This window comes from Nothoprocta perdicaria, unplaced genomic scaffold, assembly GCF_003342845.1.
Source record: "Nothoprocta perdicaria isolate Ctin4 unplaced genomic scaffold, notPer1 scaffold_169, whole genome shotgun sequence".
NCBI lineage: Eukaryota > Metazoa > Chordata > Aves > Tinamiformes > Tinamidae > Nothoprocta > Nothoprocta perdicaria.
The window spans coordinates 679,403-695,339 of record NW_020454860.1 but is presented as its reverse complement, the minus strand read 5'-3'; the positions used below and the strand labels follow the sequence as shown (position 1 = coordinate 695,339).

The window sequence follows — 15,937 nt, the reverse complement described above, 5'->3', positions numbered from 1 at the left end:
GCTACTGCTGCTTGCCTGACTGGTCTGTTCCTTATTTACTCCTCTGGCAAACTTGTTTTGCTTCCTACATGAAAAAGACAGAGCTTGCTAAGTTTTTGAAGAAGGTATAAAAAAATTTTAACTGAACAAAGAGTTTGCTTATAAACTTCTTTTTTGAGTAAAAAGGTGTAGGAGAGTGACTATGCTGAATGCATATATCATTTGTGCACCTTCAGTTTTAAATAAAGTATGTGTAACTTTGCATGTGTCATAAAAATACAAAATGTGAGGGTTGGGAGGAATTGAGAAACAGCAGGAAAGATCTGATCTGAAATTAGCAGGCAATATTATGACTTAATTTAAATTGTCAGACATGCAAAACCAAACCAAAATRCACACACAATAAAAATGTTCTGCAAGCAATGAGAAAAATAATCAATTATTTACTGTTTTTGTAATGTTAAAATATTTTACCAAGGCAAGTTGCAGTCAAAAGTAACGTGAGTTATTTTTAAAATGGACATACATAAAGATGCATTTATACAAGTGCAAGACTAAATATTTTACATGACTGTATTTCAATGAGGAAAATATACAGTAAGTGCACACTTGATAACACTAAGCAGGCAAAACTTAACGTTAGTTCTGTATACTGCTGTATAGTTCATGCATGGATCTCTCCCAAAGCAAAGGGGCTCTTCCATATGGTCCTTGCTGGAATGGAGAAACAGGATGGGTTGCTGGTAAGGGTGTCAGCATGGATGGGGGTCAGTTATAGACATTACTTACTGTAATTTGTGATTGCCGTGGGAGAGGAGTGGCTGTTGGTGTGATAGTAATGCTGCTGGTGATTTTACTGGTGGCCTTATTGGGTATTCCGTTAGCTAGGGCTGGAGTTCTGCTGTCTTGCACTGCAGTACAGGGGCTGATGGGCTTGGAATTAGCAAGAGCTTGCACGTAAGGGCTTCCTAAATGGATGTGGATTTTATTATCCTCAGTAGTTATTACGCTGGATCCTGTGCTGTTAGATCTCTGGAGCTGCCACGATGACTGCCTGTCCGGGGATACCCTAAAAACGGCATGCTTGGCTCCCATTTCCAAGGGCTCGGAGGAGAGCATTTGTTCCTGAGAGCTTGAGCCTGGCAGAGCCAAAGGGGACATTGTTCTTTCAGGAGTTAAAGAACCGCATGAGTCGGGAGTTTGAGATCTTGCAAAAGTAGCCATGCTAATAGGAGAAATGGCTTGCTCTGGGCTCATGTAACCTTCTGCTGCTTTTGATTTTATGGGTGTTAAGGAAGCATTTTGAATAATGGTTATTCTTTGCTTAGGAGTGCCACAGTTGGGTATAACTGCTGTACTTTTGTAGGAGTGAGGACTTTCGGCTGTCGGACTTGTTATTTCAAGTGTTGCTGTATTCTGTCCATGGTCTGGAGTCACCTTTATATGAAGAGGTTGGCCAGGTGTATGGCTTAGCACTAGGTCTCCAGTCTGTGCACAGTTTCCATTCTGCTTTGTATGAATCTTTCCGTTTTGTGGWTGACTTTCTTTGGACTTCATCCATGGGATCCATAATTTTTTATTCACGGCATTTGCAATAGATGAGCTGCTCTTGAAAGACACTGCTTGTTCCTCTTTGTTGTCTTTGTCCTCGCTGTCACTGTCTTCGTACAGCTGCCCGTTTATGACTGCACGCTCTAAAGGTAGGAGAGTTTTGTAGTCGGGTGGCTCGTTGTCTGATGGATCTGTCTGGACCTCTTTAGAAAAGAGCTGCAAGTCAGAAATTCTCCTTCCGTTGAGACTGGGTCTCAGGGTCTTACTGAAGCGTCTGTACCTCTCCAGTTCTTTTGTGAGACTTTCTATTTCTCTTGCTAACTCCCTGTTCTTGTTTTCCTGCTGCATGAGTTTCCTCTGTAGAACTGTATGATCACCGCGGACGTGGCAGATGAGGTCTTCTGTTGCCATGTATTCATGAATTTTCTCTTTCAGTGCCTCTACTTCTCTGGAAAGGTGACTTGATTTGGCTTCTTCTTCTTTAAGCTTCTTAAAAAGCCGCTGCTCCTGATTGGCCTCTGCCTTTTCTGTTAATTTATACCTAGCCAATTCCATTTTCACAATCTCTAGCTCCTCTGATAGAAGCTTGGCCCTGTCCCGTTCGTTGGCGTATCTTCGTTCTAGGGACTCAAATTCATCTTCAGTTTTCATGAGATCATCTTCTACGGCCTTCATTTCTTTCAATTTCTGTTTAAGCCTCTCCACTTCTTGGGAAAGCTCTTTGATTTTGTTGTTCTCATGCTGCAGGGAGGTGCTAGATTTAGTCGTTTCCTTAAGCTTGTTTTTAAGAAACTCCTTTTCAACAGCTTCCAGTGACTGAAGCCTTTTTTTTAGAATATTCACTTTGGAAACAAGGTCGCTTCCTTTCTCCTCTTCTGCTTTGAGTTTGTTTTTCAGTTCATCTCTCTCCTTTGTAACACTGGACACCTTTTCCTCTGCATCAGATTTCGACTTCAGTGCCTTCCTACTTTCTTCAATTAGTTTTTCTGTAACGGATGTCACTTTATTTTGCTCTGCCTGAAGCTGAGATGTTGCAGCTTGCAGCTTTTCTTCTGTTTGCTTTATTTTTTCACCCATGGTTTTTCTTTCGTCCACAAGCATCACGGTTAGAGTTTTCAGCTTTGTTAAATCCTCCTTAAGCGTAAACTCAGTTTTTTCTAGCTTACTTTCAATTGCTTCAAGCTCTCCAACTCTAGCTTTCAAGCTGTCCAGCTCATGGGACAACTGCTTGGTCAGCATTTTTTCCCTTTCAAGGTTACATTTCAGGGAGTAACATTCTTGTTTGCTCTTGTTAAAAGCATCTTCTAATTTTTCCAGATCCATAATTCTTTTGTTGAGTTTGTCAACTTCCCCTTTCAGGTTCTTGCTCTGTGATGCTTCCTTTTCTAACTTTTTGTTAAGCTCTCTGCACTGATCTTCCATTTTAATGAGCTCCTCATCTTTTCCTTCCATTTCCAGCAGTCGTTTCCGTAATTCTTCTACTTCRGACATAAGTGTGGAATTTCCACATTCTCCCTTATTTATCTTATCCCTTAGTTCTTGCAGTTCTTCTTCTGCTTTTCGTAGGGACTTATTAGTCTCCTCCAATTCATCAATTTGCCGGCTGAGTGCAGTTAATTTTAACCGGAGCTGACGATTCTGACTGTCTTCATTGGTGAGTTTGGCCATCATTGCTTCTTGATCTAGGGCAATCTTATTGCTTTGGGCTTGCAGTTCAGCCTCCAGCCTGCTGGCTCTTTGCTCCTCTTCTTGAGCCTTTGCTTCAGCAGAAGCGAGTTTCTCATGCGCTTGTTCTGCAGAAGTGGTTAATTCTTGGATTTGTTGACTTTGCTGATTCAACTGCTCAGTGAGTCTTTGCTGTTCATCCACCACCATTAAAGCAAAGGATTTCAGTTTAGTCAGTTCTTCTCTCAGTTTGACTATTTTCTTGTCGTTTTCCTTCTCTTTCTTCGCCTGGTACGCTGTTTCTTGTTCAAGAAGATTTTTCAATCTGAGGAGGGGAAAAATAATATTGTATTGTGTATCCACATTTTAGTGAACATTTAAATAYACCTGAAATGTTAGCACAACTTGGCTACATGTGCATGAACAATCACTTCTTTTTTTTCTTTAACTGTAATCAGGCATGTCTTTGTAGTGTCAGACCYAATCTTTCCACTTAAAAATTCATTCTAATGTGCAGTTCAGGATGGACTTTTACACTTAAACCTTCCTTAATTATGCATGTTTAACTTGCAGCTCCTCACAGTTAAAAGGGCAACAAAACTTTCTGATATCCTGCACTCACCTTTTTTTATTGCYTCTTGTTTGAGAGGCTCAGATTTGATTTTATATCCAAGACTTGAAAATGTACTCGAATATAGCCCTGCTGTATATAATTTTTGAAGCTTTTCATGGTGTTTTCTTAAAATTATTTTTTTCAGTTGATTTTATTACTTGGTCTTTATGGAGATGCAACATATTTAATTAGCTGGAGACCTGAGGTAAAAGGGTGCATTTCTTCATGTAAAATTGTAAGAAAGCTCCAAATACCTCAGATAATTAGGTTCTCCTTTTGCTGGAAAGGAGATTAGATTTGTCCAGCACATCTACCTTCTGTTAATTAAAATTTTTTTCCACATTAAAGAAGAGAGCAAGAAGTCTAGCTTGAACCAATAGAACGGTATTTGATAATATAATGAATAACTGTATAATTTCTGAGCTGTGTATACATGTGATATGTATCTAGCTGTGTGCATTGGGCAGGGGTGGTAGTGAAAGAAAATGCTTATCAGGATTGCATCTGCACAAAGTGATTCTCCCTTTTCCTCAAATATGCTGATGATCCTCTAGAAACTGCTGTGGAAATATAAGGTGCCAGTTCCCCTTTTGTCTTTGGTCAGAGTCGTGATACCCTATGTCAAGTGGTAAATCTCTGCAGCCTCCTGTGACATGCGCTTGCTGCAACCTTCCTTATGGCTCAGGAAGAGATTAGAGAAGGGCCCCCTTTGCACAGTTGTTTATTAGCTGCTGGCGGACTCCAGGCACATATTCCTGGGGATTTAATGGGTGGCCCTGGCAGCATCTACTTGGGCAAGTTCCTGCCACACTACAAGTGTCCATCAGACCCCCTGGATAGAAGCTGATCATGACATTTCTTATGGTACCTTCATTATCTCCACACTATTTCAGTGCAGAAGTTGCAATGTAGTGGATGTAATGAAGTGCTTTTAAGCGAAGAATTGGTGGCATGAGAAGCAATAATAAACTGAGTTTGGAAGACTGTTCGCAGCCCCACATTGTTTACAACACTCAATTAATATAATGGGGAAAGTAGATGTGGAAAAGTGTAAATGGAGAGGGAGAGGTCTGTGAAATGAGCTTGAAGAAATGCTGGTCTTTGACAGAACAAATAAGTAGGGAAAAGAAGGCATAATCTTCAAAGCCAGCTTTTTACTGTGTTGCTGGTTATATAGATTTTCATCCTCTTCTTAATGTTAGTTTCACTTTGAGTTCTTTTTAGTGTAAAAATCTCTTTTCCCTCCCCGCCCTTGTCTCTGAATGCCTTAGTAGTGAAGTTCAATGGATGGTTTACTGTTGCCATAGATATAAAACCATAACAGAAGCATAACTAACAATTTCAGTTGGAATGAACTCAATTTTTGCGTATGCATAAAGTTAGGCAGCTTATAATAATGCTGTTAAAATAGACTCAGACTTATTAGCATTTATTTTACTTTAGCTTGCTCCACAGTAATTTCTTTTTGTAAGGGACTTTTATTTGAGGTAACTAATAGCTAAATTAATTGGTATTTTACTCAACATCATATTAACTAGTCGATTTCTCTTTGGACAAGTGAAACTATAATGCTCCAACCTCAGTTGTTCCTTTAGTTACTTTAAAAAAAAACTTCCAGGGCAAATAATAACCAACAATTCTAATTTTCACAAAATTGTGGGCTTTTTATTTTGTTTTGTTTTCCCTTCTTCCCTCCCCTATGGTTTCATTTCCCAAGATATCTGGAATGGTCATTAAAGTCTTGATTCAGCAAAAGTACTTGAGCTTCCAGCCTAGATTTAGCATATAATACGATAGTCTAAACTCAGTTCTATAGAGTCTTTTTTGCAAGGCTTATTTGAACAAAAGTGCCTGAATGTATTGGTATATGACCTGCAGCATTGCATAGATTCTTTTTTTGGTTATTCCAGAGTTACTTTAGGATATTTTAAGATTTTTGATTCAAAATATAAATTAGAATTCCATAATTTCAAGCAGAATAAAAGCAAATATTCTTAACTCCTTAAATCTATCTTCTGAAAGAACATGTACAAAAATCTGTTCAGGGAAATGAAGAAACACAGTTCAGAAGCTAGGAGTTAAAGGATTTTTATATGCTTCAATTTAAAAATTAAAAAAAAAAAATCAGCATGCTAAGCGTAGGGGCTCCTTTTTATTTTTTATGTCATGTATAGTTAAATATTTTGCACTTGCTTTTGCTAACTATGTGTGTTTATTCATGTTCTTCTATGCAGAAAATCCTCTCAATTGCACTAAACTGTTGGGCAGAGATGAGATTGATTTCTGTAAGAAGTTGACTGGTAGTCATTTTGTATCTGGAGAATAATTTCTTCTTCCTTTGGCAGCTGAATTCCCATATCATGGTTCTACAGGTCACAGCAGCTGCTAGGTTTTCTTTTGGTGGTGCCAGCTGAGATAATTGAGTGCAGCAGGAGGTAATCAAGGAGCAAAATGGACAACAGTGAGGAGGGGGGAAAAAGGATGCTGGATATTCAGTCTTCTTTGTACAGGTTAAAGACTGGTCTTTAATCAAAGACCTTTTGATCCTTCCATGATCTCTGTAGTCAGACCACAGCATGTGTCTGGGATCATTTCCTGTGGGATCAGGGGATGGAGATAAATTACCTGTCGGTCTCTCCTCACCCAGTAGCCTAACTTCTTCATGTTTTATAATGTTGGGTCATATAAACAGCAGACAAAAGTACAAATGCTTTTTGAATTGTTGTGTCTTTAGTGTCTGGGTATCTGCACTGTAGTTAAATTTGCTTGAAAAAGAAGTGTCAACTGCCAGATTTCTTTGCAGGACTAAACACGTTGTGTTTGAGAGAGCTATTTACCACAAGCAAAGGATAGAAAAAGCATCACTGTCAGAAACAGACAGATGGGCACTGTCCTACCCAATAAGATATTTTTATTATTTTCATTTCCAATTGAATTTTGTGATCATGTAATATCATTTTAGACAAAAGGTAGGTATATTGCATAGCTAAGGTGTTGCAGACAATTCCAAGCAGTTCATGGGAGTTCATGGGAGTAGGGAACCTGTATTGAACCGAGGCCAGCCAAAACAGGCACTGGGAGCTGTTTTTATGGGCACGAATGTCAGATAGTTAAACAGAGACAGGGCATTGTCTTACTACTACTTTTCTAAAGAACTTCTATTATACATTACTGATTTATTGTGACTTGCTGTTGTATATAGTCACAATGACAGTTGCCTGTTTTTTTCTTAATATTATCCTTGAAGAAATAATATATGACATCATCAGTTCTGTTTACYGTAATTTCTTTTCTTGCTATACTTGTTATAACTTCTTGGCATCAAGGCCGTATAATTATGTGTGTTGGTCTCGTTTTCTAGATTTTTTTTTCAAATGCTTATTGGTTCAGCAGCACTAGGTTATATCTAGTGACATATGATTGTGCTGCTTACAAGACAAARGAAACAGGCAAGTGTCTTTCTGACATTACATGATACCTTTTTAAGTGGGATTTTTCCGTTGTCCTAAGGACCTGCATCACATTGACGCTGTTTGATTTTGGGGCTTAATAGGCCTGTATGGGAGCAACTTCTTGCTTGAGTTTCGGGGAAGCTAAACAAGGCATTGTAGACTGAGACTGCAAAAGATATCATCCATGCTCTCTTGATTTTGGAATTTGTTCTTGAATSAATCATGAAATGTTAACTTTAGAAAAGGTGGACTCATTTAAGGATGCGAGTTAAACAGGTCTTGGTTCAKAAAGCTGGACTTTCACCATTCCTCCCACCAAAGTTTTGAGGAGATCTTAATATCCTCCGTATCAATACCCCGAATTGCATAAGGTCTTTCTGCAGAAGTCATTAATCTTTTGAATGTTTGAGACTACTGTGTTTTTGTAAGTCTTAGAGCTATGTATCTTTGTCCAGTTTGTGTGCTCATTTCCCTCCATCAATTTCCCTCTTTCTTCACCCCCCTGCTTAAAGCTGTGCCTTAGCAGAGATTCTGCAGGTTGTAACATGAGGGAGATTTGTTTCTGAAATTTTTGTGCATGTATTTCCGCACTCTACAATCAAAATAACAATGCTAAGCTGAAAGCTTTTAAATGCAGATAAAGTCATGACTCTTCATCTAAGACATTCTTCCCAGCTAGCAATAAACCATGGTCTGACTTTTACCTGGAGAAGAAACATGTTTCATCATTTCTGGGAATCCTACAAGCTAGTCTAATTTTTGACGCCAAAAAAGCTAAGTATTTATTTTTAGAAGAAAGGCATTCTGTCCTTGCCATCCGCAGTTGGTGGCAGTAAAATTTGGTTTTGCTAATTTTATTTTCTGGTCCTGGGGTGGCCTTTTTCTCTTTCTTTTTACTTACTCATTTCTTTTTTTTGTCTACAGTTGTACTTACTGATATATAGTTTTGAGGAAGACATATGTTATGACTTCTTCCATAGGTCTTTTTATTATTTTTATTGATACTTTTTTTTTTTCATAAAGCCAAAAGCCTTTCAAATTGCAGCAGCAGCATACCATAGTTGTTGTGTAATCTGTTGGCTTTATCTGGTTTAGTCAACTCTTCCCAACATAATGCTAACACTTTTTTTTTTCCCCCGCATATTGTTTATGTATGTTTATCTTAAATCATTATAGTATTATAGTATGATGCAGATCTGTGCAAAGGGTGTCCCGGCTGCAAAAGAGAGTGTGTCTAAGGCAAATTACCTGATAGGGAGATATATTTTATAGAATTAAGATTTTTAACAGTGGGATTATGAGCTCCGTTTATTGTTCCAAAGGCTACCCAAGAGGGTGATTATTGTTTTATCTAATGCTTATAATGCTGACTTGTTTTGCATGTCTTCATAAAAATCATACGCGATGAGTAGTGTTGGGTTGGTCAACCCAGTTTTGGGTTGACTTGAGCAAATTTTAAAATGGATAACCAGATGTATTTAGTTGTGAGGCTACATAGTATATCCTGTATACAGGATAACATATTCATTTAAGAACAAATTAATCTCTTAATAATAACGGTAATTGGGAAATCATGGTAGCARTCAGTGTAAATTATCATGGCAGGATACCTGCAGTGGTGCTAACGTGTTATGAAATCCAGTGTAAGCTTTGCTGACAGTAAATCACATAGAAAACTTTAATGCATTTATATTGGTGGGTTTAAGTTTGAGACTGAATCAACATCGTATCTGGCCAGTCATTTTAATCCAGCACTAAAATTCAGCTTTAGCCCTTTCATGAAAACTCACTTTAAGAATTTTTTTGTCTTGAATTATCAGCTACAAATCTTTTCATATGTAGATGTCCATTGGAAAACACCTATGAAAACAAAAACCCTGTATAGAAGTATTAACACTTTTTTTTTTTTTTTTTTTGTGGCAATAACTGCTCAAATGTGTGCAGTAATAATTCTTAACTACTTACGGCAAGCAATGTCTAAACTTGCAGCGCTAGTCATCTCTAACATCTAAGATTATAATGGGAAGAAGGGTTTTTTAGATGAGAGGTAAGATGTCGCTATCTTGTTGCATTATTGCCACTTTTCCTCCCTTTTTCTCCCGTTTATTTATTTTCCACTCTCTCTTGACTTCATGTCCTGCAACACGATTGTGAATGAGCTCTGGCCTTGCAAGACCGCAACAATAATGAGCTTCACTTAGGGTTAAAAAAACCTCCCAGAGTTCGGCTACTGGAAAACTTGTCCCTGTGAACTGTTCTACTGTGTTAACCTTTTTCAGATGCACTTCTTTCTATATTACAGAAATATATTTATATCTATATATACATTCCATATCATTATATTTTTCTCCTCCTCTCTATATGTAAGAGCTCTTTTGGGTTTTCTCTGATGTTATCTGCTGCTGGCATTGCAATGGCACATGATTGTGCCTGCAGCGCGACTTAATCCTCTTTTATACTGATTCTCAGTCTATCTATAACTAAAGGAGCTCACCTGAATAAGACCTGAGGGTTTTTTGGTAAATAATTTGAGTCTTTTCATGTTACAACAGTAAATTTATCTCATTCTCTTCCTTTTATTTATTTATTTTTAGTTTTTTTTTTTTTTTTTTTATTCTTCCTCTCTAAGCAAGCTGTCTGTAAAGCCAGAAATTAAAGCAAACAGTTTCAGATGCACATCAGAATTTGGAACTCTTCAAATTTACGTCAGCCAGGAAATTATAGTTTTGCAGATGGAAAGCTTTCAGAAGGAAATGGAAAGATTAACCACAAGAGATGTGTGGGGGGGGTCAAAGCAACAAGACTGAGGGAAAGCATCTCCGTTTCTAATCCAGGCCTTCCTTTTGTCTCCTCTTCCATTTGAACATGTAAAAAGTTGTCAACTTGATATTTATTAAAAGGGGGAAGCAGTGTTGACTGACTTTAACATTTTTTTGGAGAATTAATATCAAGCGAGAGGTTTTTATGGTGCGGCGGTTATTCAAAATAAGTCACACTATCTACTGATATTTAACATTTCTGAATTTTAAAAAGAGTCATCAAAAATGACTGCATTTTAAATAAGTTATAGTAACGATCTGGGGTCCTTATGAATGTGAGTTTTGTTTGATTTTGATGTGTGCTGTCAGCATTACTGCAGGAGTGCTCTTCCTTGACTACATGTTGTCGCTGCTAAAGCCCACAGCGTTATAAAACGCTCAGGGGAAACACTCTGGAGATAACAGGGGCAGTGTTTGGGCTTCAGGTTTTTTCCATGGGCAGGTGGAAGTGTTGGCATTCCCTGTGTGGAGCATAGGTGCTGCGGAAGGCCTCTGCTGGGACTCAGCAGGGMTAAGTGAAGGCTTCCCTGCAGGCTGTGCTTTGGAGTCCTCTCTTTTCCTCCTTTGCCCACGTGGGAATACTCGGCACAGCCACGGAGTGCACCTTGTCCAAGCACCTTGTCCTGAAGTTTTGGGTACGGCCACAAGAAGCACTGGTTGCCCTCAGCCACGTGTTTAGCTTGTATGAAGCAAATAAAAGCTACCCAGCTAACCTGCAAGCTTGTGCTTAGCCCTGATAAGAGGCATGGCAGTTTGAGGGCTGAATTTTTTGTCCTAGATGGGAATCAGCATGGGAATCGGTCTCGGATCAGCGTGATTCGAGTGACTGATGTGAGCTTGTAGAAATCCTGAATCTCCGAACGGAATCTCCCTAGGAAAACCTGCTGACCTCAAACAGCTCTTTCAGCTCTGTCTGATAAGTTTGTAACCCTTAATAATTCATTTTCTTATGCTTTTCAATTTAACATTAGTTCTTTTAGTTTGAGAGCAATCTGAAATTTACAGACACTAAGCAATTCCAGAGGATAATTTCTGCTTATAGTTTGTTTTCTTTCTTTGTGTAACAGCATACTGCACAGAAACAAGGTGGGCCTCCATGTAGGGATGCCCTTTCTGCTGGAAGYGGGAGAAATAAGTGATTCTCTAGAATCCTGTTCACCTGAAGCTGGGCATAAAACTGCAAATATCAAATTTATGCTTAATTTTTTTTTTTTTTTGTTTCATTAGTTATTATTGCTGGTATGACTGAAAATGGYCCTTTGCCAAGAATAACACGTCATGTTACTCTGAGGAGACTGGTTAGTCATAAATGTCATTTTCCCACAACATTTACAGGAACTGGATGTTCTCTAAAACAATTTTAACACACATTTTATATAGAAATAAATGTCGGGGGCCACATTTTTGTCCATGGGCAGAACAGGCACCGAGCCTATCGCTTTAGCTAAAAATGGCCCCATTTGTGTATTATCAGTCATCGGCAGTGGCAAAATCCAGCCCTTTCCATACTGCGGTGCGTGTGTCCTCTGTTGACCTCAAAGCAGCCTTCCAGCTGCCACCAGGGCTGGATGAACTGCTCAGTGGACACTCTTTTAGGCAGGTGGAAGTTGACTGCAAATTCTGGTGTGTTCTCCATGTGCATTGATGCAAGCGTCAAGAATTAAAGAATTATTGTGCTTCAATATTGAATTGCGGCTGTAGGGGAAGACTGCAGGTTTACCTCCATTTTGTGGGTTGGAGGGTGATTAGAAAACAATTAAACTTTAACCTGCAATGATCTACATTGCTGCTCTTGGGCAGGAGTTTACCTGACTTCTTGATCCTATTTGTGTCCATAAAAAAATCTCTATTTATTATTTACATACATTCTGATATAAAAGTAGGTCTTTTTGGGAAGGACTAGTGTGCTTCCCAATGCAGCTGCGTGTGTATTTGTAGTAAATGTGGATATTTGAAGACTGGGCTGGGGTSACACCCCATTCTTTCTGTAGCAGAGAAAAATAAACAGTAATTGTTACTCCAAATTTAACTTAAGATAACCTTTTGATGCAAAGTTGCATGAAGCAATGTAGCCGAGGCTTTCTGCATAAACAAAAGCCTTTACTATAATTGAAGGTTATTTAAGCTTATTTACTTGCAACTCTTTCTAGTAGCCAAGATTAAAAATGATAAGAACATTTAGATCAGGGATTTTACTTTGCAGATAACTACACGTCCTTTTTCTTCTACATCAGGCAAAGTGAGGCCCTCTAAAATCTTCCCAAAAATGGATTTTGCCAGTATTATTTTTTGCAGAGTTCAGGTGAAAGGGAGACTGTAGCAATGCATTACAGCTCTGCTCAAGACAACACTGAAGCTARTGGAGAAGATGGTGTTTAGTTCCCTGCTTTCCAGTACGTGAACTTCAGAAATAGCACTAGAACTATTTCCCACAGATTGCAAAGTGCTTCTGGGTGCACTAGGTGTTCCCACTAGGTGGGTCCACTAGCGTTATTGCTTTGGGGATTTTGCTACCTGGGAAATAATTCACTTCCTTGATATCTGTCCTAATCCTGCTGCCTAACTTGCTGTGTGTCTCCTCCACGCGAATGTGTTGGGACACGAAGCATGGGCTGTTTGGCAATTGTGTTTTCTCTCGTCTCGGTAAGACCTCAGGCCACACTGGCCTGGTAACGCTTGGTGAATCATCTAAAGCCAAAGCATGTTTGTTAAAGCACATAGAGCTTTGCGTGCTGCTCTTGCTCACGGTATAAATTGTCATGGTTGCTCCAAACCGATCATCTTAAGGAAGATTAATGCATTAGTTTTAGACTAGAGAATGGGAGGCTACAGTCAAGAATTACTGATAATAATCTGAAGTGTCTTAGTGGTTACTATTCTAGGCAAGGTTTACTGAGTAGTTTTAATTTATACACTTGAATAACACTTTGTCATACCAAAYAGAAATGCCTCTTTACTTAAACACCTGTGATGAGTTGTTTAACTAAAGATCACATTTTTTTACTGTCAGATCTGTTGACTATCATATATTCAAATAAAGTGCTTTATTTTGTGGCGTTGATGGGTCACTACATTAAAGGTCAAGTGTTCTGCTTAAACATAAAATTGGATCTTTTATGTCAGAATATCAACGAGAGGTTTGGTTGTAGTTTTTTTTTTTTTCTGGCTACTTGTAGATGGAGTAGCTGTTGCTTGCTTTGGAAAATTGGGTTTTCTTTATTTCTTAGGCAAAAAAGTCCTGAATTGTTAGAATGAATAAGTGAATTTAACTATTTCCAGCTATTTTGTAATCTGCAGTTTCTTTAACCATTTTAACATTGAACTGGACATTCTGCCTGAAAACCCAAGAGAGGCTTACTTTTCCATCATTAGTTGAGTTCCAGTTTTCTTTCCTTGCCTTTCAAAGACTATCATAAAAAAGACCTTTTTTGGGGAAAGGAGATGGTCACATGCATGTGTATTTTCCTTGCCCCTCCATATAAAGGTTTCAGATTGAAACCGTTTGCTGTTCTTCAAACAACTGCTCATTCAGTTCAATGTTCTCAAACTCATCATTTTGCTCCAAACTGAYTTATAGCTCAGTATCACTATGTGGCTGAAGGGCGTCTGGCTCTGTGCCATGTTTGATCTCCTCTCTTGGCTGATGAGCTGTGATGTTCAGGTTGCATTTTCCTATTTTCAGATGCCACCAGAAACCCAAGGTTCTGTCACACRCTTTCAGGTGCAGCATGTTTCTGATGTAATACATTTGAGCTTTCATCGTCAGTTTAAAAAGCGACTTCAAATGCTGAGAATGAAAAGGTGCCATTATCTCTAGATACCAGTGACTAGTTAGGAAGCTGCATTAGCCTAGGGATATCAGAAGATTCATTGACTGGAGAACTGCAGTATTTGCAGGGATGGTAGTAATAGTCTAGAGCTTTAGGCAGAGGATGGTAACCAGACAGTAGCAAGCCAGACACTTTCTGTGGTGGCTGCTCACTTGTGTGTTGCATTGCATTTTTATCCCTCCTCCTTTATAAAGGTTGGCAAAATGTGCAAGCTGGTGCTTCTTGCCAGTTTTCCCAAGGGAATTCAGACCTCCAAGCATGAGCATCACTCTCTCCCTATCACCCCTCAGCAAACCTAGGCAGTCTACTCTATCTGTGTTGGATGGACTTAGAGAGAAGCTGTACTTGATTACTTGGCTTTGGAGTTTTTTTATCCCCCTGCTCCACTTAAATGTGCAAATGCACATACCCGTATGACGTGTTAGACGTGTTTTTAGAAACACATATTTTAGGAGAAGTTTGAAGCCTGCCAAGGTTCTTGGTGGCCCTTTCACTGAAGCCAACTGAGTATTTTTTTGGGGAATGTGTGGGTTCCTAGAGAAAAGATTTTTCTCTTTACATAAAAGAATATGTGGTATTATTTTGTAAGTTAAGAAAATGTTTTGTCTATGAGCGTTAGCAAATTGTATTTTTTTTCCATCTTCTTGTATAAAGTCATTATTAGCAGATTGCAGACCCTGCTTCCATATAGCTGCATCCAAGCTAATATGATCTGTGCTGGATTTTAGATAGTTGGTCAGGGATAGGCTGCCCTGTGATTTTTAGGAAGAAATTAGGCTCGCTCAGTTCCCTCTTTTCTTTCCTACAAAGAGATCTGAACACAAAGTGGCTCTGCTGAAGCTGAGCAAGTCAGCTGGGTAAGTGTTTTCAGGCCAAAAACTAAAAACAAAACAAAAAAACAAAACAAAAAAAAAAAAGTGGAATTTATTAGGTGTCTTCTGTAAAATCTCTGTGTAGCTAATTAAAATAGAAGTATATTTAGGAATGTGGTGGATGACATTGTGCATGTTCAGTTTCAGGTGATCTTTAGCAAAGCCTACAAGTGATACAATCTCCTAATTTTCCTCCTAGTTTGACCCAATGACTGAGTTTTATGGAAATTTTACCAGAAGATTGATGAATTGAAAAACATTCATGGCACTCAGTTTTTAAGTACTTTGAAATGCTTTTCTTCATGAGCTTGAAATCCATTGTGGTATTAAAATGTGATTTTTATGAGTGCATTATTTTCCATTTTTTAAATAGCCAATCACTGTGTACGTTCTCCTGGGAGCTGCAACATGCTGCTTAAATATAAGAGTTTTTAAAAACTTTTTTCTCTTTGTGTACTAGGCGAAATAGATGATTTGCAAGCATTAGCTAAGGCTTATCTTTTCAAATAGTAGTAGCTTAAGAAAAACTTTTGCARTGAATTTGAAAGAAATTGCTTTGAATATTAGAGTTTTTAAAGATCTCAAGCCTAACTTTGTGTTCGAGTCAAATTAAATGCTATTCAATTGTCTGCTGGACTTTGGGAGTCTGTAGGGGGCAAGTTCTATTTATTGTTTTATGTTTCTGAAATAYGTGCAAGCCTTTTTTTATCTATTTGAAAAGAAATGATAATAGTAGAGGTTTATCAAGGCATCACCTAGGAGTCTCAGTGTTGGTTGGGCTGTGCTGTGTGGACTTGACTCGGACATAAACAGGAAAAAACAAATGTTGTGCATCACAGTGAAAATGAATGAACCTGGACAAAATATTTTGCAATATCAGGAAAGTTTTCTCTTTGTTTTTCTTCTACTTAGAAGTAGTTGGTTTATGAAATATTTCAAGGATGAAAAAAATTGCTAATTTATTCTTGTAAAATGTGTTTCACTTCTTGCGTTGAGATTTTCAGTCTCATCTACCAGGCCTTTGTAAACCCTTTGTAATGTCAAGAATCTCAAAAAAGGAGGTTTGCTGAGGCTTGAACAGCAACAGTGAGAGTTCCTGCGGGGTCCAGTGCTCAGCCTCTATGGCACACGCAGTGTGGCATGAGATCTCCTGACC

At 38.5% G+C, this 15,937-nt stretch overlaps 1 protein-coding gene across 2 annotated transcripts in view; it reads right to left on the bottom strand.

Moving 5' to 3' along the window:
- Window positions 1-443: 443 nt before the first annotated feature.
- FILIP1L (filamin A interacting protein 1 like) overlaps window positions 444-15,937 on the bottom strand; it is a 65,037-nt gene continuing 49,543 nt past the window's right edge. For both annotated transcript variants that reach the window (XM_026035871.1, XM_026035869.1), the window contains one exon: window positions 444-3,520. In XM_026035871.1, the coding sequence (XP_025891656.1) occupies window positions 748-3,520 (2,773 nt within the window). In that variant the 3' untranslated portion in view covers window positions 444-747. The remainder of the gene's footprint in view (window positions 3,521-15,937) is intronic.